This window comes from Acipenser ruthenus, chromosome 55 (genome assembly GCF_902713425.1).
Source record: "Acipenser ruthenus chromosome 55, fAciRut3.2 maternal haplotype, whole genome shotgun sequence".
Taxonomy (NCBI): Eukaryota; Metazoa; Chordata; class Actinopteri; order Acipenseriformes; family Acipenseridae; genus Acipenser; species Acipenser ruthenus.
In genome coordinates, this window is record NC_081243.1 from 1330005 (window position 1) to 1357647 (window position 27643).

Below are 27643 nucleotides of genomic sequence, written 5' to 3' on the forward strand. Positions count from 1 at the left end.
TTCTTGTTCTTATTGTATGACTTATATTGTAACACTTGAATGTATTTGCTTGCGATTGTAAGTCGCCCTGGATAAGGGCGTCTGCTAAGAAATAAATAATAATAATAATAATAATAATAATAATAAAATAGGACAAGAGAGCCAACAGTCCCGTTTCTGTTAATATTTATTCTACATAATGAAGTACCATCAGCTTCCAAAAAGATTAACAGTTTAGTCACTTCAATTTATGGCAACTGTACATCAACACATTCTCTCTCTCTCTCTCTCTCTCTCTCTCTCTCTCTCTCTCTCTCTCTCTCTCTCTCTCTCTCTCTCTCTCTCAATTTCAATTCAAAGTGCTTTATTGGCATGACTTATTTTCCACAGTGTTGCCAAAGCAATTGCATACATATTACGAACAGATGCATATATATACAAACAAGGAACCATGGTAACAAAATAATAAATAAAATAGAAGATAAATAATAATAATAATAATAATACAGAAATTGAAATAAATATTGAAATAATGATATTGAAACTATTAAATTGTGCCGTGTCACTGCGTGCCCCTCAGGTTGTGGCAGGTGGCTACATATTTGGCAGCCAGTGGAGCTGTGTGTCCTTCCCCTAGGAGGACAGCAAGTTTCTCTGAGTCTGCCATTTGTCTAGAAACAGGATGTTTTTGTTGTATTTTAATGAAGAATGACTCTCTGATATGGCTGTATTTTATACAGTGTAGGAGAAAGTGCATCTCAGTTTCCACCTCTCCTGTCTCGCAGTGACCACAGAGCCGACCTTCTCTGGGCAGCCAGGTCTCTCTCTCTCTCTCTCTCTCTCTCTCTCCAACATGTGCATCACTAACACAACGTGTACATAATAAATACATACATAAGCATAGTAAAGATAATTCAAATGAATTGCATAGGCATTAGCAAAATTACCGCCTATTTACTAAGACTCTGAACGCACCTAATATGTTTATTTTGAAAATTAGACTGTAATTTTGACGGGCAGCAGTGTGGAGTAGTGGGTAGGGCTCTGGACTCTTGACCGGAGGGTCGTGGGTTCAATCCCAGGTGGGGGGGGACACTGCTGCTGTACCCTTGAGCAAGGTACTTTACCTAGATTGCTCCAGTAAAAACCCAACTGTATAAATGGGGAATTGTATGTAAAAATAATGTGATATCTGCTAACAATTGTAAGTCGCCCTGGATAAGGACGTCTGCTAAGAAATAAATAATAATAATAATAATAATAATAATAATAATAATAATTTGCACATAGTGGTCTAACTGTTGACTTTAGCGCCCTCTTGTGGGAGTGACAGTTGTCGGAGTTGCTATGGAAACCGCTTCACTCTTTCTGCGGCTGAATTCCCTCTAACGCATCGCAACGTATATTAAACTATTTCGTTGTAGGAATTAACAGCAAGCTCCTAAACAGAGGTATCGAGTCGTAGTTTTATTTTTATAACACGTTTAATTTTGCTTCTCGTTTTTTTTATTTTTGTTTTTGTGGAAAACAACCGGCGAGGCCTAACACCCCCCAACCGATCCACGGAGTTTCCTAGACGCTCTCACCGATGGATCAGTACAGCATTCTGGGCAGGATTGGGGAAGGGGCCCATGGTATAGTGTTTAAAGCCAAACACATTGAGGTGCGTCTCATGTTATTTTTATTCAGTTTAAAGACTGAACACGACTAGAAAACTCTGCGCGGCATTTAAACTATTTTAAAACGTTGCGGTATTTAAACTTAACCCTGCGTACACAATATTGAAAATGTTCTTTCTTTCTCTGTTTCAGACGGGAGAAACGGTCGCCCTGAAGAAAGTAGCTCTGAGGAAGCTGGAAGATGGGATCCCAAACCAGGCACTGCGAGAGATCAAAGCCCTGCAAGAGATCGAGGACAATCCATACGTGGGTCTTGTTGAAATGCGATGATTGCATTGGCCTGTGATATTGGTTGCTACAGCATACAAATACAGTGTGAATTTGTTATAATTGATTAAGACAATCTGTATTTTGGTGGCGTTCTGGTATCTTCATATTTAGGACCACACCACTGGCAGAACATACAACTAATGAACACCCACTAGTGCTGAATCAACTTAAATTCTTAAAAGTGACAAACTATTCACTAGAGGTCTTTCTCTTTAATAGAAACACAAACATTTATGGGCAGTAGTGGTTAGGGCTCTGGACTCTTGACCGGAGGGTCGTGGGTTCAATCCCCAGTGGGGGACACTGCTGCTGTACCCTTGAGCAAGGTACTTTACCTAGATTGCTCCAGTAAAAACCCAACTGTATAAATGGGTAATTGTATGTAAAAATAATGTGATATCTTGTAACAATTGTAAGTCGCTCTGGATAAGGGCGTCTGCTAAGAAATAAATAATAATAGAGGTCTTTGTCTTTAATAGAAACACTAACATTTAATACATTCAGTGACAGAGTAGGAGAAATGAACTGCACAAATTCAGTGTGGCCAGCTTCTATAAGGGAGGAGAGACGAGCTGTTTTGGTTTCTCTTGTTTTCCCCGCAGGTGGTGAAGCTGAAGAACGTGTTTCCGCACGGCGCTGGCTTCGTCCTCGTTTTCGAGTTCATGCTGTCCGACCTCTCGGAGGTCATCCGCAACTCGGACCGGCCGCTCACAGAGTCCCAGGTCAAAGGGTACATGATGATGCTGCTGAAGGGCGTGGCCTTCTGCCACGAGAACTCTATCATGCACAGAGTAAGATGGGTCGGGGGTCCTCGGAGGGGAGCGTCCCATTTCTTATTCCAAATACCGTATTTAGGGAGATCAATTTTACAGAATGGTTCACCAACAGGGATGGGAATAAGACTCCTGTTGCATAGCAGTTTGATCCGTCCTAGGTTTTGCGAGGAGCTCGATTAGCCACGGTGTCTAGCTAACAAGCTCGGGTGTGTCTTATTGAACTCCTAGTAAAACCTGGAACGGATCACACAGCTTTGCAACGGGAGTCTTATTCCCATCCCTGATTTAATTGAGATTGTGTCATACCAAGTTCCTTGGTATTTATAATTAACCCCAGGTCTGGTAACTGATCGTTTCATTTTTTAATTTTTTTTTTATAGTATTTATTTATGTGATGCGGTTGCTGTTTCTTCTCACAGGACTTGAAGCCTGCTAACCTGCTGATCAGCTCCACCGGTCACTTAAAGATCGCTGATTTCGGGCTGGCCCGAGTCTATTCAAACGAGGGGGGGCGCCTCTACAGCCACCAAGTGGCCACAAGGTAAGGGGGGGGGGGTATGCTCCTTGTAAAAGTGTCCCATTGTAAAGCACAAAGAGGTCTTGTAAAGCAAATGGGAAGCATTGTAAAGCACAGAGGGGTCTGGTAAAGGAGGGAAGCATTGTTAAGCACAGAGATGTGTGGTAAAGCATAAGGAAGCATTGTAAAGCACAGAGAGGTCTGGTAAAGCATAGGGAAGCATTGTAAAGCACAGAGAGGTCTGGTAAAGCATAGGGAAGCATTGTAAAGCACAGAGAGGTCTGGTAAAGCATAGGGAAGCATTGTAAAGCACAGAGAGGTCTGGTAAAGCATAGGGAAGCATTGTAAAGCACAGAGAGGTGTGGTAAAGAATAGGGAAGCATTGTAAAGCACAGAGAGGTCTGGTAAAGCATAGGGAAGCATTGTAAAGCACAGAGAGGTCTGGTAAAGCATAGGGAAGCATTGTAAAGCACAGAGAGGTGTGGTAAAGCATAGGGAAGCATTGTAAAGCACAGAGAGGTGTGGTAAAGCATAGGGAAGCATTGTAAAGCACAGAGAGGTCTGGTAAAGCATAGGGAAGCATTGTAAAGCACAGAGAGGTGTGGTAAAGCATAGGGAAGCATTGTAAAGCACAGAGAGGTGTGGTAAAGCATAGGGAAGCATTGTAAAGCACAGAGAGGTCTGGTAAAGCATAGGGAAGCATTGTAAAGCACAGAGAGGTCTGATAAAGCACATTAACATGGCAGCCTGTCTCGCTCTGAAAAGGTATCTCTGTTCATCATTTGAAAATACTGTATCCCAATTAAACAAAGTCACGTCCCAATTAAACGACATAAATAGCATTGGGAAGAACCGTCTCCCAGTTGCATCCCGTTTAAGCAGCAGTCAGTCAGGCGACGCGGACTGAAAAACCATGTTAGAAAAGCATAGGAGAGAAAGACTTTACAAATTTCAAATTTACCATGGCAAGCCCTAGTCACTTTACAAGGGTTGATAGAGAAGTAAGATTTGTTTATTTGTTTATTATTTCGAATGGATTTTGGGATTTGTTGTCTTCCCCTCTACAGATGGTACCGGGCCCCTGAACTCCTCTACGGCGCTCGTAAATATGACGAAGGAGTTGACCTCTGGTAAGGGAGCTGCCAGACTCATCAAAAGAAACGTATCACTTATACCTGAGCATCAAAAGAACCGTATCACTTATATCTGAGCATCAAAAGAAACTGATCACTTATATCTGAGCATCAAAAGAAACTGATCACTTATATCTGAGCATCAAAAGAAACTGATCACTTATACTGGGATAAAATTCACTAGATGTGATCGAAAAATGACAAACTCTGTTTCAGAGCAGGTACAGTGACTTTTGTATTGTGCTGATTAACAACTGACATCACGAAGATGCTGCAGAATGATCTGTGGATCTCGGGCAGGTGTTCCTTGGTCTCCCCAGTTGGTGGCGCTGTCATTGACAGAGCGTGTCTGGTTATACCGTCTCGCCAGGTTTGAAATCGCTGGCTGTGAGCTCCCAAGACGGCGAGCCGCAGCACGCTGCCCTAGTCCAGCCTCCAACATGCAGATCGCACGAAGGCGCTGCTCTCTCGACAGACGTGGCAGATTGTTTTTTTTTCTATTGCTTTTATTCAAAGCTTGCAATTCAACAGCTGAAATCGCTCCACACCCAGCGTCCAATCAGCTGTCTCGCTAATCAGGTGATTAAGTGCATCTGCTTCAGTCACAGTCACTCAAGCGTGTCATGGATGATTGATTAAAAAGAAACCCAAAACATTTCATCCACGCCCATCATTTATATACCTTATTTATTTTTTTTCCCAGCTGAAACGGTGAGCTTTCATTTCCGAGTGATGTGGTCTGATTTGCTGTGAGGGGTCGTTGACTCGCCTCCTCTTGTTTCTCTGCAGGGCGGTGGGGTGCATCTTTGGGGAGCTGCTCAATAACTCTCCTCTCTTCCCCGGAGAGAACGACATTGAGCAGCTGTGCTGCGTGCTGAGAGTGCTGGGGACCCCCAACGAGCAGATCTGGCCGGTAAGAAAACATTCAACGCATTTCATAAATAACCAGTGCAGGCACGTTCAGTATATCTGGTTAGAGCCCAATGCAGTCTGACATTTCTGTAGGAGGCTAGGAGAGGGATACAAATTTTGGTGCAAAATGAAGTCAGTTACTGTGTTCACCTGATAGACTGACAGACACATATGTTGTGGGTAGTCCTCTGTCCTTGAGTGGGTTAACACACACACACACAAACACACACACACACAGACACACAGTTGACGGTGACTGTAATGTAAACGTATCACACGCTCTCTGACACAAGCCCACTGATACAGAAATGCAATTGTGTATCCTCCTAGTGTAAGTTCAGTTAAACTTGTGTGCAGGACTAAGTTACCCAGACAATAACCTTAGATCAAGTGCTGTTTTCGGCGGGGGGTGGGGGGGTGGGGGGGTGGGGGGGTGGGGGGGGTCAGTGATGTTTTGGAGCAGTCATCCTCACCCCCTGATAACCTGCCTGTCTCTCTCCCCACCCCCACCCCAGGAGATCACTGAGCTGCCAGATTACAACAAAATCACTTTCAAAGAGAACCCACCGATCCCGCTGGAGCAGATCGTGCCCGACGCCTCCTTGGAGGCTGTGGATCTTCTCAAGAGATTCCTGGTGTACCCAGCGAGGGAGAGGAGCACAGCCAGGCAGGTCAGAGAGACACACTGAGATGTACTGATATACTGAAAACCCATTGAGTTATTATTTATTAATTGGTCATTTAGCAGATGCTTTTATCCAAAGCGACTTGCAGAGGCGAGGGGGTGAACTGTGCATCAACTGCTGCTGCAGAGTCACTTACAACGCCTCATCCCGAAGGAAGGGATACACACACATTTAGAGAGACGCACACACTCCCAGAGAAATACTGAGAAACACGCCCTGTGAGACAGACATGTATAGAGACATCCAGCCAGACATGGAGACGCACAGGCTGTCAGATACGCAGCACAGCAGCATCTGACAGCCTGTGCGAAAAATAAATATAGCAAAAATAAAGACGTAAGGGACATTTTCTTCCCAAAATTCTGCGATTTTAGTCCCAGAATTCCCCAAAATGTGTGATACCCAGAAGCTGTCAATCCTGCTGGGGGAAGACAAACACACAGCCAGACTGGCTGGTCAATACGTGGAGACCTGTCATCGCCTGAGGGACAAACCGTGAACACGTCACATTAGAGAGGGAAAAGAGAGAGAGAGAGGGAGGGATTCTGTTTAATATAGAGGGAGGGAGGAAGGGAGGGAGGGGGGCACTGTTTAATATAGCGGGGGGAAGGGGGTACTGCTTAATATAGAGGGGAAGGGAGGGGTTCTGTTTACTATAGAGGGAGGGAGGCAGGTACTGTTTAATATAGAGGGAGGAGGGATACTGTTTAGTATTAAAAAATATATATATATGTTTTCTTTGTCTGTATATTTGAGTCGGTTATGCCATGAATGCGCTTTGGCAACACAATTATTTTTATTGTCATGCCAATAAAGCCAATTTGAATTTAATTGAATTGAATCTGGTCTGGCACGCAAATCAGAGGTAGTGTTTATGGTATTGGGGTCTTCATATTTAACCCTCCCTCCCCCCTTTCAATCCCCAGGCCTTGCTGCACCCCTATTTCTTCACGGAGCCCCTGCCCGCACACCACTCGGAGCTACCCATTCTGCAGCGCGGGGGGAAGCGGTCCCGACAGAGGCTGCAGCACCCCTACGAGTTCACAGTGGACCAGCCCTTAGAGGACAGCCTGGTGGAGCCTGAACTGATAGCTGCGCACTGTGGGGTCTTGTCCTGAACCGCCCCCCAGAATCCTCCCCCTCCCCTCTCCTTATCCTCCCAACCCTCCCTTCACCCCCGACTGCCACAGGACAGCCTGCAGGAAAACAGCACTGATATTGGGGGTGAATCGCCATGAACCCTAAACGCCACCCCTCCATCCCCTCACCCCACTTACCCCCTCTATAGACACTGCACTGAGGTGACACGCAGGTGGACAGCCTTTGGAAAACTACACTGAGGGACGCGATCATAGCTTGGGCCCTTCTTTCTCCAGCTGTAAGTGCTGGGCCAGTTTTGCTGACCTGTTTCTTTCCCGTCTGTGGATCTCTACTACAGGGAGGGGGAAGAGAGAGAGAGTATCTGAATTTAAGTAATCCAGAATTTTAATTAATTAAAATTAATTAATCAATTAATTTAATTTTCAGCTTGTTTGGAAGCCATTTTTTGAATCCCATCGTTTGCAAGGGGTTGTGAAGAAATTACATTTTTGAATCGTGTGCAATTCATAAGGCATAACCGCTTCAGTACAGTATGTTTGTGCTCGCATCAGTTTTTTGTACTTTGCTCCTACCAAAGACTAGCCCTTGTTTTAGTCTCTTCAGAACCATTCAGAGCCTTGGATAATGGGAGAATCCACTTCTGGATAAACAGCCGTGTTGGGGAGCTCAGACACGCGGGGCTCAAGAACCATGTGCTGGACTGACTCTACAGACACCATTCTTGGGCCGTTGGTTATGTTCTGCCCTGGAGGCAAGAAGGAAGGAAAGTAAGTATAAGATTATTTGGCTGGATCGCATCAATATCAGGGTCTAGTGCTGTATATTATAAAGACATTTCAGAGGGCTGGATCGCATCACTATCAGGGTCTAGTGCTGTATATTATAAAGACATTTCAGAGGGCTGGATCGCATCAATATCAGGGTCTAGTGCTATATATTATAAAGACATTTCAGAGGGCTGGATCACATCAATATCAGGGTCTAGTGCTATATATTATAAAGACATTTCAGAGGGCTGGATCACATCACTATCATGATCAACTTAAGCAACACAATTACTGTAATGCAACACTGGGTGTAACTTATTTGTATTGCTTTATAATTGTGTTAAAGTCCCACCAGGGGGCGCTGCTGGCCTAGTCTACGCTCAAGGAATTAACATGCAAAACTTCAAAAAGCATCCATTCCTTGTGAAAGTAATTCAGAAATGTTCTCCCGGAACTATGGTCTGTATCTGTGGCTGGGGTGCGTTTTAGGGGCGTCCACACGTGTTCCTCCGTGGTTGTGGTTTCTAAAAAAAAAAAAAAAAAAACAGTCCTGCACCCTTCTTACTCGGAGCTGATAGCTTCTCTTAATACAGGTTTCCAAGTGATACCAGCTTTTGTTTTTTTTTGGTCAGCCATTACGGGCAAGTTTTGCCCAACAAAAATGCAAAACCATTTTTCTTAACAATAGTGCTTTTTATTTTACTATCTGACTGTGGAATATTGAAAACTGCAAATTAGAGAAGGTTCCTTTATAGGGGTGTGCTGACACTCCTAATCGCCTTTCAGAAGTATTTATCAGCAGGGAATCCATTCATTAATGTGCTGATTTCAAAACCAGAAAAACTGGCCTTCCCTCGCCTTTACAATCGAGCGCCAATCAATGGCGATTAACCTTCCGTGTTTTAAAAGCAGTCTGGAAGCGAATTTTCCTGTCATCCGCGGCGCTGGCATTCATAATGCCATACCAGAGGCCGTAAAACCGGCAATAAAATTAATTTCTTTCGTTCGCTGCCATCGGCTTTTAAATCACTCGGAGCGGAACTTAATTGCTATTGATTGGGTGTAAAGGTGAGGGAAGGGCTGGGGGGGGGGGGGGGGGTACAGTTAACAAGCACTCCTAGCGCCGTTGGGTCCTGATTCTTCTTCGATATGGAGCTGTTTTTGAAATTGCTGCACTTTGATACATACACTATAGTAGAGGATGGGGAACAAAATGCACTAAACTCCAGGAATGGAAATAAGAGTCCTATTGCACAGCAGTTTCATCTGTTCCAGGTTTTACTACAACCGGATACTCATCAATCACTCGAAGTACTTCATGAAGATGAAAAGTCATTGAAAAACTGATAACTCACTGTTTTAATAATTCGCTTTAAAGTTTTAACTTCCATCATCTTCAGACAGCATGGTAGAAATAGCCAGGCAGCCTTATTTTTATTTATTGATTTATTGATTTATTGATTTATTTTTAAAATGGTTCCAAAAAGTGCTTAAACATTTCGAAAATTGAATACAGACCAACATCTCTGTCTTGTAAAGACTCAGCACTGAGAATTCGCTGTCTGCTTTTCATTTTCACCTCAAATTCATGATCAGCAATGCAGGGTTTTCATATAACAAGAAAGCAACCAGAATTATCCCGGGTTTAAAAGGCATGTCGTATGCAGACAGGCTAAAAGAATTGAATCTATTCAGTCTTGAACAAAGAAGACTACGCGGTGATCTGATTCAAACATTCAGAATTCTAAAAGGTATTGACAATGTCGACCCAGGGGACTTTTTTTGACCTGAAAAAAGAAACAAGGACCAGGGGTCACAAATGGAGATTAGATAAAGGGGCATTCAGAACAGAAAATAGGAGGCACTTTTTTACACAGAGAATTGTGAAGGTCTGGAACCAACTCCCCAGTAATGTTGTTGAAGCTGACACCCTGGGATCCTTCAAGAAGCTGCTTGATGAGATTCTGGGATCAATAAGCTACTAACAACCAAACGAGCAAGATGGGCTGAATGGCCTCCTCTCATTTGTAAACTTTCTTATGTTCTTATGTTGTAGTAATAATGCTAATGCTCACAGTGCTCTCTAAACTTGAAGGAATTAATCGCATTGCCTCATCTTTGTGTTTTGCTCTTAATTGTTGCTGAATGTTTGTTGTCTTCTCCAGTGCGGTGCTCTGTGGGTTTGACTACGACAGGGAAGAGTGCTGTTCGGTTTCTCGTGTGTCTCCCTTCTGTGACAGAACCAGCCGCGGCTGAAATGTTCAATCTGATAACTTCTTATCACGAGAGTGCAGCGTGCAGAAACCATGCCACCAGCCACAGCCCCGGACTCTCTCTACCACTGTAAAATTTGCAGGGTGTTTTTCCAGAGTAAAAACATAGCACAGTGTAATAAAGCATGGTGTCAAAGTATAGCATTGTAAAACCTAGAGAGGTATGGTAATGTGTATTAAAAAACAAACCGTGGTAAACTAACATTTCCCCTATTAAAAGAACAGCAAAGTGTGAGAAAGCACAGTGAAAGCATGGTAAAGCATAGGCAAGCACAGAGAGGTCTGGTAAAGCATAGGGAAGCATTGTAAAGCACAGAGAGGTGTGGTAAAGCATAGGGAAGCATTGTAAAGCACAGAGAGGTCTGGTAAAGCATAGGGAAGCATTGTAAAGCACAGAGAGGTCTGGTAAAGCACAGGGAAGCGTTGTAAAGCACAGAGAGGTCTGGTAAAGCATAGGGAAGCATTGTAAAGCACAGAGAGGTGTGGTAAAGCATAGGGAAGCATTGTAAAGCACAGAGAGGTCTGGTAAAGCATAGGGAAGCATTGTAAAGCACAGAGAGGTCTGGTAAAGCATAGGGAAGCATTGTAAAGCACAGAGAGGTCTGGTAAAGCATAGGGAAGCATTGTAAAGCATAGAGAGGTCTGGTAAAGCATAGGGAAGCATTGTAAAGCACAGAGAGGTCTGGTAAAGCATAGGGAAGCATTGTAAAGCACAGAGAGGTCTGGTAAAGCATAGGGAAGCATTGTAAAGCACAGAGAGGTCTGGTAAAGCATAGGGAAGCATTGTAAAGCATAGAGAGGTCTGGTAAAGCATAGGGAAGCATTGTAAAGCACAGAGAGGTCTGGTAAAGCATAGGGAAGCATTGTAAAGCACAGAGAGGTCTGGTAAAGCATAGGGAAGCATTGTAAAGCACAGAGAGGTCTGGTAAAGCATAGGGAAGCATTGCAAAGCACAGAGAGTTAAACGTTCATACCCCTTTGAGCTTAGGGGCAGCTCAGCACATCACAACACAGACCATGCAGCCTCCTCGGCCAAGCGACCAGAACCCGCTGCCCTTCCGAAAATTATTTCCTGTTAGAAATGTTCTGGGCTGATTGCTGGGAAGTGAGGCGGGGAATTATATTATAAGGGCAGGAGTGTGGAGTAGTGGTTAGGGCTCTGGACTCTTGACCGGAGGGTCGTGGGTTCAATCCCAGGTGGGGGACACTGCTGCTGTACCCTTGAGCAAGGTAGATTGCTCCAGTAAAAACCCAACTGTATATTGCAGTGTTTTTTCAGAAGCAATTGATTGTGCTGGGATAGTTATCAAGCATGGGAGATAATGAACTAGTCTGAATCAGTAATAGGTATAGTAATTAGCTGTACAGAAAACACTGAATGGGGTGTTAAACTGATATTGTGTAGTTTTGTGCAGGGTGTGTTAGAGACGTCATCACATCAATTTGGACTTACCACTGCAGGGGTCTTATTCTTATTTAGCAGACGCCTTTATCCAAGGCGACTTACAGAGACTAGGGTGTGTGAACTATGCATCAGCTGCAGAGTCACTTACAACTACGTCTCACCCGAAAGACGGAGAACAAGGAGAGTTAAGTGACTTGCTCAGGGTCACACAATGGGGGACCTCCTGGTTACAAGCCCCTTTCTTTAACCACTGGATCACACAGCCTCTTGGGTACTGGTTAGGGTAGTTTAGTGTAGGTTAGCTTAGTTTAGGGAAGTCACTTGAATGAATGCTTGCTAATATTGAAAAGCAATTAACCCGTCACATTTTAGTTTTTTACTTTATATGAAAAAATCGATAGCTAAACAAAAAAAACAAAAACAAATGCACGCTCGGAAAAGATATTTGGAAAAATGTTTTTTTTTTAGTTGTTGCCTCTGGCGCCCTGCCGGCCACGTGAGTCGCTGGTACGCAGTGAACCAAGGATTCCCCTGCCGAACTGAGCCCTCCCCTCGGACAATTATTATTATTATTATTATTATTATTTATTTCTTAGCTGACACCCTTATCCAGGGCGACTTACAATTGTTACAAGATATCGCATTATTTTTACATACAATTACCCATTTATACAGTTGGGTTTTTACTGGAGCAATCTAGGTAAAGTACCTTGCTCAAGGGTACAGCAGCAGTGTCCCCCCACCTGGGATTGAACCCACGACCCTCCGGTCAAGAGTCCAGAGCTCTAACCACTACTCCACACTGCTGCCCCATTTGTGTGCCGCCCCCTGGGAAGTCACGGTCGACGAAGCCTGGATATGAATCCTGCACCACGCGGAGTGCCTTTACTGGATGCGCCACTCGGGAGCCCCCAAAAATGTCAGTTCTCGTATTAAAGCCCAGGGTCGCAGGCTGACCTGATGCACAGTACTGTGCGCAGCCCGTCTCTCCTCTCTGCTTGGCACAGTTCTCCTCCCCGCCCCCCCCCCCCCCCACCCCATAATAAAAATGAAAATATAAATGAACAAAAGAGGAGGAAAGCACACTGTCCTGTACACTTTGCATAACAAATGAGCCCATCACGGGTGCACAATCTCCCCTGTGTCTCAGCCAGCAGTTACCGAAATGACACTTTCCATTGATTGCAACACTTACTGATTTGCATTGCAGCTTTGGTAACCGCTAAAGGCTGAACAAGCAATAAAGCACTCGCTTGTTACAATAACTTTCTTTTGGTTTTGGCTTGCTCGCCAGTGAGATATCATTTTGACAAAATCCTTAATGGTCCCTTATAAAGGTTTTCCACAGTAAAAGCACAGCAAACTATTAAAGCACAGTGAAAGCACGGTAAAGCATAGGGAAGCATTGTAAAGCACAGAGAGGTGTGGTAAAGCATAGGGAAGCATTGTAAAGCACAGAGAGGTCTGGTAAAGCATAGGGAAGCATTGTAAAGCACAGAGAGGTCTGGTAAAGCATAGGGAAGCATTGTAAAGCACAGAGAGGTCTGGTAAAGCATAGGGAAGCATTGTAAAGCACAGAGAGGTCTGGCAAAGCAGAGGCAAGCATTGTAAAGCACAGAGAGGTCTGGTAAAGCATAGGGAAGCATTGTAAAGCACAGAGAGTTCTGGTAAAGCATAGGGAAGCATTGTAAAGCACAGAGAGCAAATGCACAGTGTACATGGGGCAACACTGCTAAAATATTGTGCAAAAATGCCATGGTAACTTTTGTGAGGGGTTAATTTATAATGTACCTGTATATAAAACCATGGTTTTATGTTTCAGCCCCTCTGTAAATTCGATTTTGTTACCCCAGTCATGAGGGTAATGCTGTACAGACTCAACTAAACTCCAATGAAGCATTAATCTGTTCATGATATGATCCCCACATATTCAAATGAACAGCCCACATTTTGTTCAGAAAGGATATAATGTCACCAGTGGACTCCAGGAGCAATAGCAGTAGTTTCTCATCTTCATATCTTAATATTTACGTCTCTTCATTACCCTGTTACGTGTTTGTTTCCTGTACGATTCTCTATTGCTGTTTCTGATTCGGTAATTTGCTAAATTGCTGTTCTTTTTTGAAATTCAAATTGATTGCATTTTTTGCTTGAAACTAGTTTTATTGCTACAAACTAATATTTTTTTTTTACAATTCAAACAACATTTATCTCTTAATTGCTGTTTGGTGTGTGACCTGCTTTGGGATCTCTATACAAATGTATTGTATTGTGATTCTCTTTGCTTTCTGTTGCACTGTGCTTTGAGAAACCTTTTTCTATGAAAGACGCTATATAAATTAAATTTGCTTTGAACAAACTTTCCTGGGAAAAACAAGTCCTGGAGGCTGATTAAGGGATTTCTCTCTTTTTTTTTTTTTTAAAGAGACACAGCTCTACTGACCTTTGCAATCCTCTTGCCTGAACTGCATGACATAAGAACATAAGAAAGTTTCCAAACGAGAGGAGGCCATTCGGCCCGTCTTGCTCGTTTGGTTGTTAGTAGCTTATTGATCCCAGAATCTCCTCAAGCAGCTTCTTGAAGGATCCTACATCTCTTATACAGTAAGTCCCCCCTACACACTACTGCATATGCACTTGTAGTGCCAACCAGGGCTTTCCTTAAAGGTTCACCACAGTCATTTTGCAAAGTCATTTTGTTGTTTTCCCCCCTTGTTTTTCTAATGGTTGTACAATGCATTAGTTTACCATACTTTACCAGACCTCTCTGTGCTTTACAATGCTTCCCTATGCTTTACCAGACCTCTCTGTGCTTTACAATGCTTCCCTATGCTTTACCAGACCTCTCTGTGCTTTACAATGCTTCCCTATGCTTTACCATACCTCTCTGTGCTTTACAATGCTTCCCTATGCTTTACCAGACCTCTCTGTGCTTTACAATGCTTCCCTATGCTTTACCAGACCTCTCTGTGCTTTACAATGCTTCCCTATGCTTTACCAGACCTCTCTGTGCTTTACAATGCTTCCCTATGCTTTACCGTAATTAAGTCTATTTTATACCACAAATGGAGATTAGGTAAAGGGGCATTCAGAAGAGAAAATAGGAGGCACTTTTTTTACACAGAGAATTGTGAGGTTCTGGAACTAACTCCCCAGTAATGTTGTTGAAGCTGACACCCTGGGATCCTTCAAGAAGCTGCTTGATGAGATTCTGGGATCAATAAGCTACTAACAAACCAAACGAGCAAGATGGGCCGAATGGGGCCTCCTCTCGTTTGGAAACGTTCTTATGTTCTTTTTTAGTTTTATGTAAAAAGTTCCTCTGGCAGATGTTCACTTATACAGTACGGTGACAGACAAAGCCATTTGTATCGGACGAAAGTGATGGTTTTGTCCGCTGTGGTTACTTTCTGTAAACCCAAATGATAAAAAAAAAATGTAAAAAAAATAAAATTAAATTAGAATAATAATAAATGAAAAAAACAACAAGCAAATCGAAACAGAAAATAAGTGTGGCAGTGAGAGAGAACCCCGAGCTAACTGATCTTCTAGTTTAAATAACCTTAACTAAAAAAAATAATATATATATATATATACATTCATTTTGCATTGCAGCACTGTGCAGATGGAAGCAGTAAAGGAAGAATCAATTTTATTAGAGGCGTGCTCTTTTCAATGCAACTTTAATGCATCTAATTTGGACCCCTGTCCCTCCCCCAGCCCCCCCCCCCCCCCCTTCCCCCCCCTCACAGTCCTTATCAGCACAAGTAACCCTCCAGCACTTCACTAGGTTAGCTGTTACTGCAACCTGCACTAACATTCATCCTCGGCACACTTTTCCCTTCCTCTTTGCAAGGGCAACTAACTACGTTTAACTGGGGAAAAAAAAAAAACCAGTAGGTGCTTTTCTGGAGCGAGACCAGTCAAGAGGATACCAGTTACAGGTTTGTGGGTTTTGTTTCACGTTTATTAATTTTTTTACATAGTGACGTTATACCGTGTTTAATGTTCCTATACGCTCTCCAGAACTTTATGCTTGTGTGTGTGTGTGTGTGTGTGTTTTATTTAATTTAATTTTATTTTACTTATTTTATTTTATAAGTTTTATTTAAATAAAAACAATGGGATGTTTGTTTCAGACCTGTATGTTGAAGTTGTATACTTTGGGATGTATAGGAGTTATTTGGAACTATTTTATTGAGTATAGTCTACTCTTTGTATAATTTGAATAAACTAGACATATATATAATTAGAAATATTACAAATAATGAAATCGCAATATCCTCTATACATTTTTTTTACACACATGTAATGTAGCGGAAACAGATATAGAAATATCCAGCTTTTTTCTTTTTAAAACATTTTCTGAAACCAAGTACAGCTGAATTTGGTAAAATATAATCGCAGTAATAAAATAAGATTTTGATGGTGTTTAAGTGGAATGTGACTATGGGTTAAATTCTCAAAGCTGTCATTAGCACATTTTTTCCATTTTTTTCTTCTTAAAGGAAAAAAAGTCACCCAAAAAATTGCGCTAATGACGATTGAGAGAATCTCTTTCCTGTGTTATGGTATTCCGAGAGTCTGTAACTCCAGTCATAGATTTCAAGATGACAAATGCTTCAGATAATTCCTCCATTTTGTGTCCCTGATGAAGGCGTTGGCCAAAAAGTTAGTTTTCCCCCTTTGGGGAAAAAAAACTAAACTCAAATTCAAGGTAAATTCAAGGCAGTATGTACAGTTTTAAAACTAGCAAGCAAGGTTGTGTGTGCAAGCAATGGCATTCTGGGAAAGACTGTAAAATATTGCAGTTAAAACTTTACAAAGTCTACTTAACTTAGACTTTACAAAGTTCAAAGTGTTACCTGTACAGTCTTTTCTATACTCAGTGTTTGAGTGGTGCGGTAAAATACATGGACTGGGTTTCAGAAATTCTCTTAATTTATAATTTGCAGGATGTTTATATATATATATATATATATATATATATATATATATATATATATATATATATATATATATATATATATATATATATATAAATTCTCTATTTATTTTATTCAGGAATATCAAACTTTTATGTTTATGTAGTGCTCTAGCCCCAATTTAATTAAATTTTAATTTAAGGTTTTATTTCTGAGCATTCAGTATAAGTGTATTTAAAAATAAAATAAAAAATACATGCTGTTTTCACATTTGCATCAAATCAGAATATTATTATGATGATTTGTTTTTTATACCAAGTGCAAAATAAATTTAAACCACGTACCTTGACAAGCAAAAAATTCATCTGGACTTGAAGTAGCTTCTATAATTCCCTCTTATAAGAGCATTTTTAAAACACGTTTGTACAGCACACGCACATCCCTATTACGAACAACAAAGCAAAACGTTTTATCTGATTAATACATTGCACCATTTAATTTTAATGTCATATTCTGCCAGCCTGTACGCATAGCTCTGGTCAGAAACCATCTCGTTCAGTCCGTGGAAGTGTTTTTGATACAGTGGGCGGTATTTACAGGTAATTTATACCCTTAACATGAGATAAGACAGGACCCGATAAAACCTATTTATCTGGACATGGCTTTTGATAAAGGGGAGCTACGCGTCCCCCCGTTTGCATCGTACACGATGAAGTTCAGCCTGGATTTCTACTGGGTTGTGAATGCACCGCCTGTCCTTTCAATGGCTTTAAAGAAAATAGGAAGAACGACAAAAAAAACAGAGGCAGGCACAAACTGTAGTGTTTTTGCCAATGTGTTTTTTTTGTGCTACCTGGTTATTTTTGCTGCCTGGTGTCTGGTACTATGGTTTGTGATCAGTATTATTTGTTGCCACACAATAAGCTAAGGGTTATGTTACACATATTGGCTGATAAGAGACTTTCTCAAAGCAGAAACAACACCCTCCCTTAAGTGTGCTCTCACAATATGAAAACATTCACTTTAGTGTTACAGAACACCTTGCAAAGTTTGCAAGAAATTGTTTATAAATTTCGAAACGTCACATTTTTCAATTTGTCGGTTTTTCGTGAAGCGTACGGAAAACTCCAAAGCGGTGTGCAGTTCTATATGTTAACGTCACATTGTGCGGCAGGTTTCATTCCACTTTATGAAGCAGCGTTTGTTAATTCTATAGGGTGATGCAACACTTTTGGCCAGAGCTTTAGTTTGGATTTGAAATCGCCACGTAAATATTTAAAAAGAAAAAAATAAATAAGTGATTATAAAGCTGCACTAAGGATAATGGAGCCATGACAGAGAATTGAAACCATGCCAAAGAAGTCTAACTGTCCTGCGTTACCTTAAAACAACACAGCAGGGAGTGTGTAGGCCTTTTATTAAAATCAGCAGCTGAGGCATATTTTCAAAGTGGAAAAAAAAATCTAAAAAAGTCTGTTACAAGATGGAGCACTAAACTCAGTTGTTCAGAATGGTGTAACAACATGCTAACTACAGTATACCCCTCCCAAACTATCTTCAATAGCGATGCAGGCAGATGGTGGTGCTACAATAGCAACACAATAATGTTTCTGTAGTATACTAAGGGGGTAATGATAGCACAAGGCAGTTCGCAATAGAGCTGGCAATTAACACCCAAATCAATTTGCATTGTAGTTGTTTTCTTTAGTAAAAGTGATGTTGATGCTACAACTCATACAGGACACTCTTGTGTCGGTATTAAACATTCTGGTATTTTTGGTATTGCGAGAGAAACAGTTTGGGTTTTGAGATCATTTGACCCGTTGTCTCTCAGATTTTTGTGCAATGTAATTTTGTAGTTTCTTTGATGTGCATGATAAATAAAATCTAAATGATCTTCATAGTGTTAAATTATCTTCATAGTGCATTGCTCAGTCCGTTTGAGATACGGTTGTTTTATGACCCCCCTGCAGTTGAAACTTGAGTTTTTTTTGAAAATGTTTTATCTCTTTTCCTGCAAGACTTGGTGTATCTCCATCAGCTGGTAATTGTTTAATCAAGCAGTGACACAGTGACATGCAAAGAGTTACTGTACACACATCATCTGATTAAAAAAACCTGTCCTGAGTTTGTTTATCTTACTCTGGGTTTTTTTCTGGGTGTACGATGGAAACAGAGAGTTGTGTGTGCGTGTTCTACATTGTGTAATTCACATTGTCCCTGAAGACGTAACACTTACTGCGTTGTGCAACAATTTGGGGACTTTTTCAGACCTGAAAAAAGAAACAAGGACCAGGGGTCACAAATGGAGATTAGATGAAGGGGCGTTCAGAACAGAAAATAGGAGGCACTATTTTTACACAGAGAATTGTGAGGGTCTGGAACCAACTCCCCAGTAATGTTGTTGAAGCTGACACCCTGGGATCCTTCAAGAAGCTGCTTGATGAGATTCTGGGATCAATAAGCTACTAACAACCAAACGAGCAAGATGGGCCGAATGGCCTCTCGTTTGTAAACTTTCTTATGTGCTTATATATGGAAACACAGCTCGCTGTAGTTCACAAGTGCTTCTTGAATGCATACCATCATATTATGCATCAAACCATCGCATGTATCCTGACACTTGTATCAAAATCATACGGAAATCATGAATTTAAAGAAAATGCCAGTGAAATCCTGGAACTGGATGTAAAAACTGTTTTGATTAGGCGGTGCCTTTGATTTCCTTCATGCCCTGACAATATAAATCTGCGAGGATCTGTACATTTGTTTGTTGCACGCAGCATTTGCGTGTGGCTGTGTAGGTCAGCAAATGAGATAGCTGAGCGAGCGAGCGAGCGTGTCAGTCAGTCACTGCTAAAATGCAAAAAAAATGTGAGTGAACTGTTTTCTATAAAGAGAAGAACAAATCCATTAGAAAATCAAATAAGCGACATCGTTGCTCTGTCCAACAAAGGGAGAATTTCAAACATTATTTGGAGAGATGCGGGTATGTGACAGTGAGAGATATGTGAGGTATTGTAGAATGACAGGTGAAAGGTTTGACCATCTGTTAAGGCTGTACGCCTTTCCAAAAGAGACGCACGTTGCAAGATTGTAGGTGGCGTGACATTTTGCACAGAAATTTAATAATAATTAATTAATTAATATAATAATTAATAAATAATGTCTGAAGTATGGACTGTAAGTTTTGTACTCCTAAAGTAACATTAAAACTGGTCAGCAGTCAAAAAGCATGCTTTTCCATACCTCTCTGTGCTTTCCAGTGCTTTTGTTGTGCTTTAGTATACTTCGCTGTGCTTATACTGGGGAAACCTTTTCTGTTTTGTTGCATGAAAAGTATTGAAAAGTCTCATCTCCCTGGAGACTTCTTTTAGAGAACTGGGCTCTGCTTTCAAGCTAACTGCGAACATTATTTATACACCCGCTTCCCTGAGACCTCTCTAACCCTTTCATGGGTGATGGATGATAAATATATTTTTCATTGACCTTTTTTTCCCCCCGTTTTGCTTAATAATAGGGGGGAGTTGATGGCATCCAGCTTATATGAAGCTGTCATGCATTTGCATCTTTCATATGTCCCTAGTGTTACATATCCATCTCTACACGTGGTCGTCGTGCCTGAAAGGGTTAATAACACAGTATTAATAGCACTAGTTTAATTTGTGCTGTTTAACTTAAAGATGAACTAACGTATTATTTGTTGGGCTATTAGTACCCCAGGGTGAGTTGTAACGTACAGTCAGGGGAGCGCAGGGGTCCCCGAGGGTCTCCCCTGGTAAAGGCACGGCCGTGTGCTGTGCAGGGGGGAGTCACAGAGTCAGGGGAGAGCAGGGGTCCCCGAGGGTCTCCCGTGGTAAAGGCACGGCCGTGTGCTGTGCAGGGGGGAGTCACACAGTCAGGGGAGCGCAGGGGTCCCCGAGGGTCCCCCTGGTAAAGGCACGGCCGCGTGGTGTGCAGGGGGGAGTCACACAGTCAAGGGAGCGCAGGGGTCCCCGAGGGTCTCCCCTGGTAAAGGCACGGCCGCGTGGTGTGCAGGGGGGAGTCACACAGTCAAGGGAGCGCAGGGGTCCCCGAGGGTCCCCCCTGGTAAAGGCACGGCCGCGTGGTGTGCAGGGGGGAGTCACACAGTCAGGGGAGCGCAGGGGTCCCCGAGGGTCTCCCCTGGTAAAGGCATAGCCTCTATTGCCCCTTATCCTCCAGGGGGCGGTAGCTCACATCGGCTGTGGCGCTCCTGGGTGTAAAGCGGCGATTGGCTTGGGGATCAGAGGATGCTCATTTTTGAGAAATTCGATGTGACTTTAATCATTGTGGATGTTTTTTTTTTTTACATTTTTTTTATCGAAACACAAAACAGATTTCCTGGTTCCCACTGTGTCATCTCGCATTGTGTAATTTCATTCCGATAGCCTTTGTTTATCTGATTCCTTTTGAGCGTATCTCTGCCCCTGCCTTTGAGAGTTAGACGCACGCTATCTGAATATCAAGATAGTTTCCAGGGATAGCTTGCTCACCAGCTTAGCTTTTGCGTTTTCAGTTTGTGTGTCTCGGTGTGTGCGTCAGTTTATTTGCTGATGGATCACAAGAAACCAGAGTCAAACCAGATCGTTTTTAGACCAAGCAGTTTGCCAAACATTGTCTGAATCCAGTATTTGTTTTTCGTGTGTTCTAGTTTCACTTTGCAGGGTTTCCAAATGTAACCTTGTTAGAAGTTTCCCATAGTAAAAACATATCCAAGTGTAATAAAGCATGATAAAGCATAGGGAAGCATTGTGAAGCACAGAGAGGTCTGGTAAAGCATAGGGAAGCATTGTAAAGCACAGAGAGGTCTGGTAAAGCATAGGGAAGCATTGTAAAGCACAGAGAGGTCTGGTAAAGCATAGGGAAGCATTGTGAAGCACAGAGAGGTCTGGTAAAGCATAGGGAAGCATTGTAAAGCACAGAGAGGTCTGGTAAAGCATAGGGAAGCATTGTAAAGCACAGAGAGGTCTGGTAAAGCATAGGGAAGCATTGTAAAGCACAGAGAGGACTGCTAAAGCATAGGGAAGCATTGTAAAGCACAGAGAGGTCTGGTAAAGCATAGGGAAGCATTGTAAAGCACAAAGAGGTCTGGTAAAGCATAGGGAAGCATTGTAAAGCACAGAGAGGACTGGTAAAGCATAGGGAAGCATTGTAAAGCACAGAGAGGTCTGGTAAAGCATAGGGAAGCATTGTAAAGCACAGAGAGGTCTGGTAAAGCATAGGGAAGCATTGTAAAGCACAGAGAGGACTGGTAAAGCATAGGGAAGCATTGTAAAGCACAGAGAGGTCTGGTAAAGCATAGGGAAGCATTGTAAAGCACAGAGAGGTCTGGTAAAGCATAGGGAAGCATTGTAAAGCACAGAGAGGTCTGGTAAAGCATAGGGAAGCATTGTAAAGCAAAGAGAGGTCTGGTAAAGCATACTGAAAAACAATACAGGAAGCTTAAAGCCAGAAAAGTTACTTATCTCTGTCTCAGTTTCTCTCTCCAAGCATTGTAAGGACAGCATGCAAATAATGTAAAATACAGCTTTCAGAACGGAAAACTTTTGTAAGGGTTATCAGCATTGAAAGAAAATACAATGGACAATAAAATACAAATTTCACACAAGTGTTATTAAAAAAAAAAAAAAAACGTTTCATAAACGGTTTGCAGCCACACCGCAGGAGTTTATATAGATATAAAGATTGCAGCTTCATCACAGTGCATTCAGAGTGTGAGATTATTTGATTGCTGTCAGGCAACATACCCTGCTTAACAAAACTAAAACTTCTGAGCTAGATCTTCACCAAACTTTGATCAGCACACTCCTAGCCCCCTATAGATGTTTCAGATTGCATTTGGCACTTTCAAAGTTACTAAACCTACAAATAAATACACCTGGATATTTAGTTAAAGGTACATCGTAGGGAGATGAGGTTTGTTTTATTGTACATTTCTTGAACTGCAAAAATACCGAGGTAAATTATTATCATTATCAAAGCTGCAGAAATACCGTTCAAAAATACAGTGGTAAACTTTTATAAGTGATAAAGGGGTAGCACTGTTGTCATGCATGCAGGTTCACCAATTACATGTCTGTTTTTGTTTGCATGTATCAGACTCAGTTCACATCGAGGGAGCGTCGCTGCCACTGTTGCTATGGACGACACAGCCGAGCAGAGCCACTGGATCTCTCCGGTTCTAATCGACCCGCTCCCCACCTTCCCCGAACAGAACCTCCTGCAGCCCGCGGATGAGCCTGACTCCTTCTACACCAGTGGGGAGACAGACTTCTCCTCCCTGCCTCCCTACTACTCCAGCCCCGCCCAGAGCCGAGCAGGGGGCGGCTATAGACACTCCCCGGGTAAGTGTGGGAGAGAGGGGAGAGGGGGCTGCAGTCATTCTGAGCGCTTCTGATTAGAGCTACGCATTCATACGGCATTCAGGTGGGAATCTGCTGGTGTCGATCGGGCTGGTTTACTTCTCAGAGTGAAACGAGTGCAGAAACAGATGCTTGGGTTTGTGACGATCGCTGCTTTTCTTAAGGATCTGTGGAGACCGGCGATCCACACAAACCCAAGCCGCTGTTTCTTCTAAGGATGGAATTTTCGAATAGTTTCCTATTGGAATACCAGGGGTCTAACATTTTCATGTGTTCCATTACCTGAGCTAAAAACAAGGCAACACAATTGGCAACAATTTCAAACAGAAGACCTTTACTGTAGAATTGTGCATAATTAATTAGGGTCATTGTCTTTTAATATGCAAATAACAACGGCTTTCAGGCTGACTTTTAACACTTGTCAAGCGTTAGCATTTTAAAAAAATGTGCTTCTACTAGTAGCTAATATACAGTGCTCCCCCTTTATAACGCTGTAGTCAGGAGCCATAGTTAAGAGACCATGCTGTTAAGAGACCATTTTGACTGCAGTGTTATTTTTAAATATAATATAGATTTTTTTTTTTTCATCCCCAGTGCGGCAGGTTTATTCCTCCTCAATCCTCAACAACCTGCAGTGGCTGGAAGGCGGTGGTCATGGCCTGGGTTCTCCCTACAACACAGGCTGGTCCGTGAGCCCCTTCGGCAAGCCCTCCCTCCACCCGCACTGCAGCCCTTCAGGAGGCCCTCTCTCCCTGTACCCCCCTTCCACCGGCCCCTCCTCCGCCCACCTCTACACCCAGCCCAAGGACGTGACCTCCTCCCCAGGCCGGGATGGCAAGGCGAGCCCCAGACCTCTGGAGGCGATGAAGGCCGAGCGACATAGCCCTGGTGGAGGTGGAAGCAGTTTTCTGAGTCTGGGTTCTGGTCCCTCCCACTCCCACTCCCACCCCCACTCCAACTCCCTGGGACCCTACTCTCCCTACATGAGCTCACCGCAGGATTACGGAACCGGGGGTCTGTATTCCAGCTCTGGGGGGCTTCTGTCTCCGAATTTCTCTCCCAAACTGCGCAACAAAATGAGACTCTCGCCACCTGGTAAGTGTGGTTTTTTTTTTTTTTTTTTTTCAAAGTTTCATTTTGCAGTTTAACGACCCCATGCTTTCCCCAGTTTTTTCCCTTAAATATATGGGAGGAAAAACTACAAAGCTGTGTGTAATTCAAAATGTTAACGTAACATTGTTCAGCAGATGCTGTATGTAGGGTCCATGCCTGGTCCTATACTGACCTGCCCCCTTGTGTTGTGAGTGCAGAGGCGCGCGAGTGTGTGAATTGTGGGGCGACAGCCACCCCTCTCTGGAGACGCGACGGGACGGGCCACTACCTCTGCAACGCCTGCGGGCTCTACCACAAGATGAACGGGCAGAACAGACCCCTCATCAGACCCAAAAAGAGACTGGTGTGTACCCAGGGGGAGGAGGAGGAGGAGGAGGAGGAGGAGGAGGAGGAGGAGGAGGAGGAGGAGGAGGGAGGGGTGCTGGGGTAACCTGGGCTAGCCCAGTCTGTCACTCCACGATGGTGAATTCGGTGTATTTGGGGGGAGTAGTTTAGATTCAGCTTTGGTTAGGTTCGTTTTTGGTTTAATTGAGTTGATCTTAGCTGATCTTAGTTTAGCTTGATTAAGCTTATCTCGGTTTGGTTTACTGGTATGTGTATTTATGGATCAGTTCAGTACAAAGGGTTTCATTTGCTGCAAGCTAAGTTTCCTAATGAACTGTTTCTCTCTCTCTCTCTCTCTCTCTCTCTCTCTCTCAGATCGTGAGTAAACGTGCCGGGACCCAGTGTGCCAACTGCCACACGAGCACGACCACGCTGTGGAGGAGAAACTCCAGCGGGGAGCCTGTGTGCAACGCCTGCGGACTCTACTTCAAACTGCACAATGTGAGTGTACCCCCAGCACCTCAAACACAAGCTGCCCACACTCCCAACACACAGGGCTGTAACCAGCAGCCACACCAAGCCCAGGGCTTAAAGGGCCGCAGCGTCTTCCAGCTTTATATTCCACCCGAGCTCTCGGTTACTTAATTGGTCTAATTGTTTGATTAATTGGACAACAGGCCTCGATGTTTCATAGTGTACCTTGAATCAAGTGCTTTTTTTTTTTTTTTAAAGACTTAAACACGTCCAATTGAACAAATAATTGGATCAGTGAAGTTAATTGAGAGCTTAAGTTGGAATGAAAAGCAGAAGATCCTTGAGGTCTGGAGTTTGACACGCCTGGATTAAACACATGAGCTTTGAAGAGGTTAAGAGAAATTAATGTACAGCTATGGCCAAAAGTTTTGCATCACCTAGAATTTTAGGATTGAGACGCAATAAAAAATATATATACTAGAAGTGTCCGAGTCAAACAGACCAGCGTTTGGGCTCCAGTGCCTTCATCAGTGTTATTGAAACTAGAAGAGACTGAGTCAAGCAGACCAGCGTTTGGGCTCTAGTGCCTTCATCAGTGTTATTGAAACTAGAAGAGACCGAGTCAAGCAGACCAGCGTCTGGGCTCTAGTGCCTTCATCAGTGTTATTGAAACTAGAAGAGACCAGCATATCAGCACACCCCTATTGAACAGCTCCCCTCCCCTCTCCCCTTCCCAGGTGAACAGACCCCTCACCATGAAGAAGGACGGCATCCAGACCCGAAACCGGAAGGTCTCCAGCAAGTCCAAGAAGAGCAAGAAGCCATCTGAGCCGTACCAGGATCTGGCGAGGGCTCTCTCTGACGAGAGTGGCCCCTACTGCCTGGGCCCCGGGCCCCTCCCCGGCCACATGATCCCCTTCAGCCACGCTCCTCACCTCATGACCAGCTCCCACAGCCCCCTGCACCTGCACTCCTCCGGACTGCCCTACGGTCACTACCCCTCCTCTGGCATGGTCCCCACCATGGTGTGATGGGCACACTTTTTTTATGCTTTCCAAAGTGTGTGTGTTTGGGGGGGAGGGGGAAGGGGGGGTGTAACAGCTATTTAAAAATAAATTGCTCATAATTTACGCTCTCGTATGATGGTGTAAAGCTGTGGTGCTCAGTTCTGTCCCACGAGATTCATTTCAGTCCTGTTTATAAAGAAGTCTTAAATGAGGCGGTGTGGTCTGGTGGTTAAAGAAAAGGGCTTGTAATCAGGCGGTCCCTGGTTCAAATCCCACCTCAGCCACTGACTCATTGTGTGACTCTGAGCAAGTCACTTGACCTCCTTGTGCTCCGTCTTTCGGGTGAGACGTAGTTGTAAGTGACTCTGCAAGTCGCCGTGGATAAAGGCATCTGCTAAATAAATTAATAATGAATTAATTGGCTCTTAGCAGTTTCAATGATCTCATTTAGAACCAGTTTTGGGTAAAAACCTCGCAGGGTCAGAATTGAGTACCACTGATGTAATGGATGTTTTTTTATGATTATTTTTTTTTTAAAATGATCGTTCATATATGAGAAATCTGACTGATCAGGATCAGTCAGAAATCAAGGATGGCAATAAGACTCCTGTTGCACAGCAGTTTCACCCGCTCCAGGTTTTACAGCTGTAGGGTATAGGTAACAAGCTCAGGTGTGTCTGATTAAACTCTTAAGTAAAACTAAGAGTGGCTCAGACGGCTGTGCAACGGGAGTTTTATTCCCAGCCCTGAAACTCCTGTATCCTGCGTGTAGATGTCATCTCCATTCACAGCTCATCAAACGCATGCCTACCGAATAGCCAGTTTGTACATGCTGTAGCTTTCCCTGTTTTTGCTGGCAGCTTGGCTCTGATACTGCGGGTCAATTTTAATATTTTGGATCATCAAAATATCAAAAAACATTTCTTTGTTTTAGTTTTTTCCTAAATTGAATGTGCGAGACAGAGAGGGGCTTGTAGATATATATATTTTTTAGTAATTAATGAGCATTGCATTGGCCGTACTGAGCGGAAAACTGATTGTAAATAAAAATAAATAAATGCATTTCTTGATCCAGCATATCAACATTGTCTTATTGATTCATAATTTTACGTTACCAGTATTTTGGGAACCGGTTTCAATTCTACAAACTAGGTGTTTTAAAGGGGTAGAATTTTTCAGACTTCAAGAGTGGAGAGAATCTGGGTTATATTGCTTAGAAATTATTATATCTGCCAAACCTTATAAAAGTTGTCTACCCTGGTTTGTCAAATATTTTTTTACAATGCTTTATCATACCGCTCTGTGCTTTACAATGCTTCCCTATGCTTTACCAGACCTCTCTGTGCTTTATAATGCGTCCCTGTGCTTTACCAGACCTCTCTGTGCTTTACAATGCTTCCCTATGCTTTACCAGACCTCTCTGTGCTTTACAATGCTTCCCTATGCTTTACCAGACCTCTCTGTGCTTTACAATGCTTCCCTATGCTTTACCAGATCTCTCTGTGCTTTACAATGCTTCCCTATGCTTTACCAGACCTCTCTGTGCTTTACAAGGCTTCCCTATGCTTTACCACACCTCTCTGTGCTTTACAATGCTTCCCTATGCTTTACCATACCTCTCTGTGCTTTACAAGGCTTCCCTATGCTTTACCACACCTCTCTGTGCTTTACAATGCTTCCCTATGCTTTATCATACCTCTCTGTGCTTTACAATGCTTCCCTATGCTTTATCAGACCTCTCTGTGCTTTACAATGCTTCCCTATGCTTTACCAGACCTCTCTGTGCTTTACAATACTTCCCTATGCTTTACCAGACCTCTCTGGGCTTTACAATGCTTCCCTATGCTTTACCAGACCTCTCTGTGCTTTACAATGCTTGACCATGCTTTCACTGTGCTGCTGTATCACACTTTGCTGTG

At 43.0% G+C, this 27643-nt stretch overlaps 2 protein-coding genes across 3 annotated transcripts; both read left to right on the top strand.

Annotated features, from left to right (window-relative positions):
- The first annotated feature begins 1287 nt into the window (after nucleotides 1-1287).
- cdk20 (cyclin dependent kinase 20) lies at nucleotides 1288-7079 on the top strand. Its single transcript, XM_034002657.3, has 8 exons — nucleotides 1288-1642; nucleotides 1791-1904; nucleotides 2531-2719; nucleotides 3124-3245; nucleotides 4289-4351; nucleotides 5144-5267; nucleotides 5782-5937; nucleotides 6879-7079. The coding sequence occupies exons 1-8, from the start codon at nucleotides 1568-1570 to the stop codon at nucleotides 7068-7070; spliced, it is 1035 nt and encodes a 344-aa protein (XP_033858548.1). The 5' UTR covers nucleotides 1288-1567; the 3' UTR covers nucleotides 7071-7079.
- Nucleotides 7080-7680: 601 nt separating this feature from the next.
- On the top strand, nucleotides 7681-26803 carry LOC117401797 (transcription factor GATA-3-like). Of its 2 annotated transcripts, none has more exons than XM_034002655.3 (6): nucleotides 7681-7820; nucleotides 22544-22788; nucleotides 23401-23901; nucleotides 24117-24262; nucleotides 24619-24744; nucleotides 25455-26803. In XM_034002655.3, exons 1-6 carry the CDS (start codon nucleotides 7744-7746, stop codon nucleotides 25746-25748), a joined length of 1389 nt encoding a protein of 462 aa, XP_033858546.3. In that variant the 5' UTR covers nucleotides 7681-7743; the 3' UTR covers nucleotides 25749-26803. The 2 variants fall into 2 exon arrangements, with proteins under 2 accessions (XP_033858546.3, XP_033858547.1); XM_034002656.3 differs by lacking the exon at nucleotides 7681-7820 and adding an exon at nucleotides 15280-15442 and having other exon boundaries at nucleotides 24051-24262.
- Nucleotides 26804-27643: the final 840 nt, after the last annotated feature.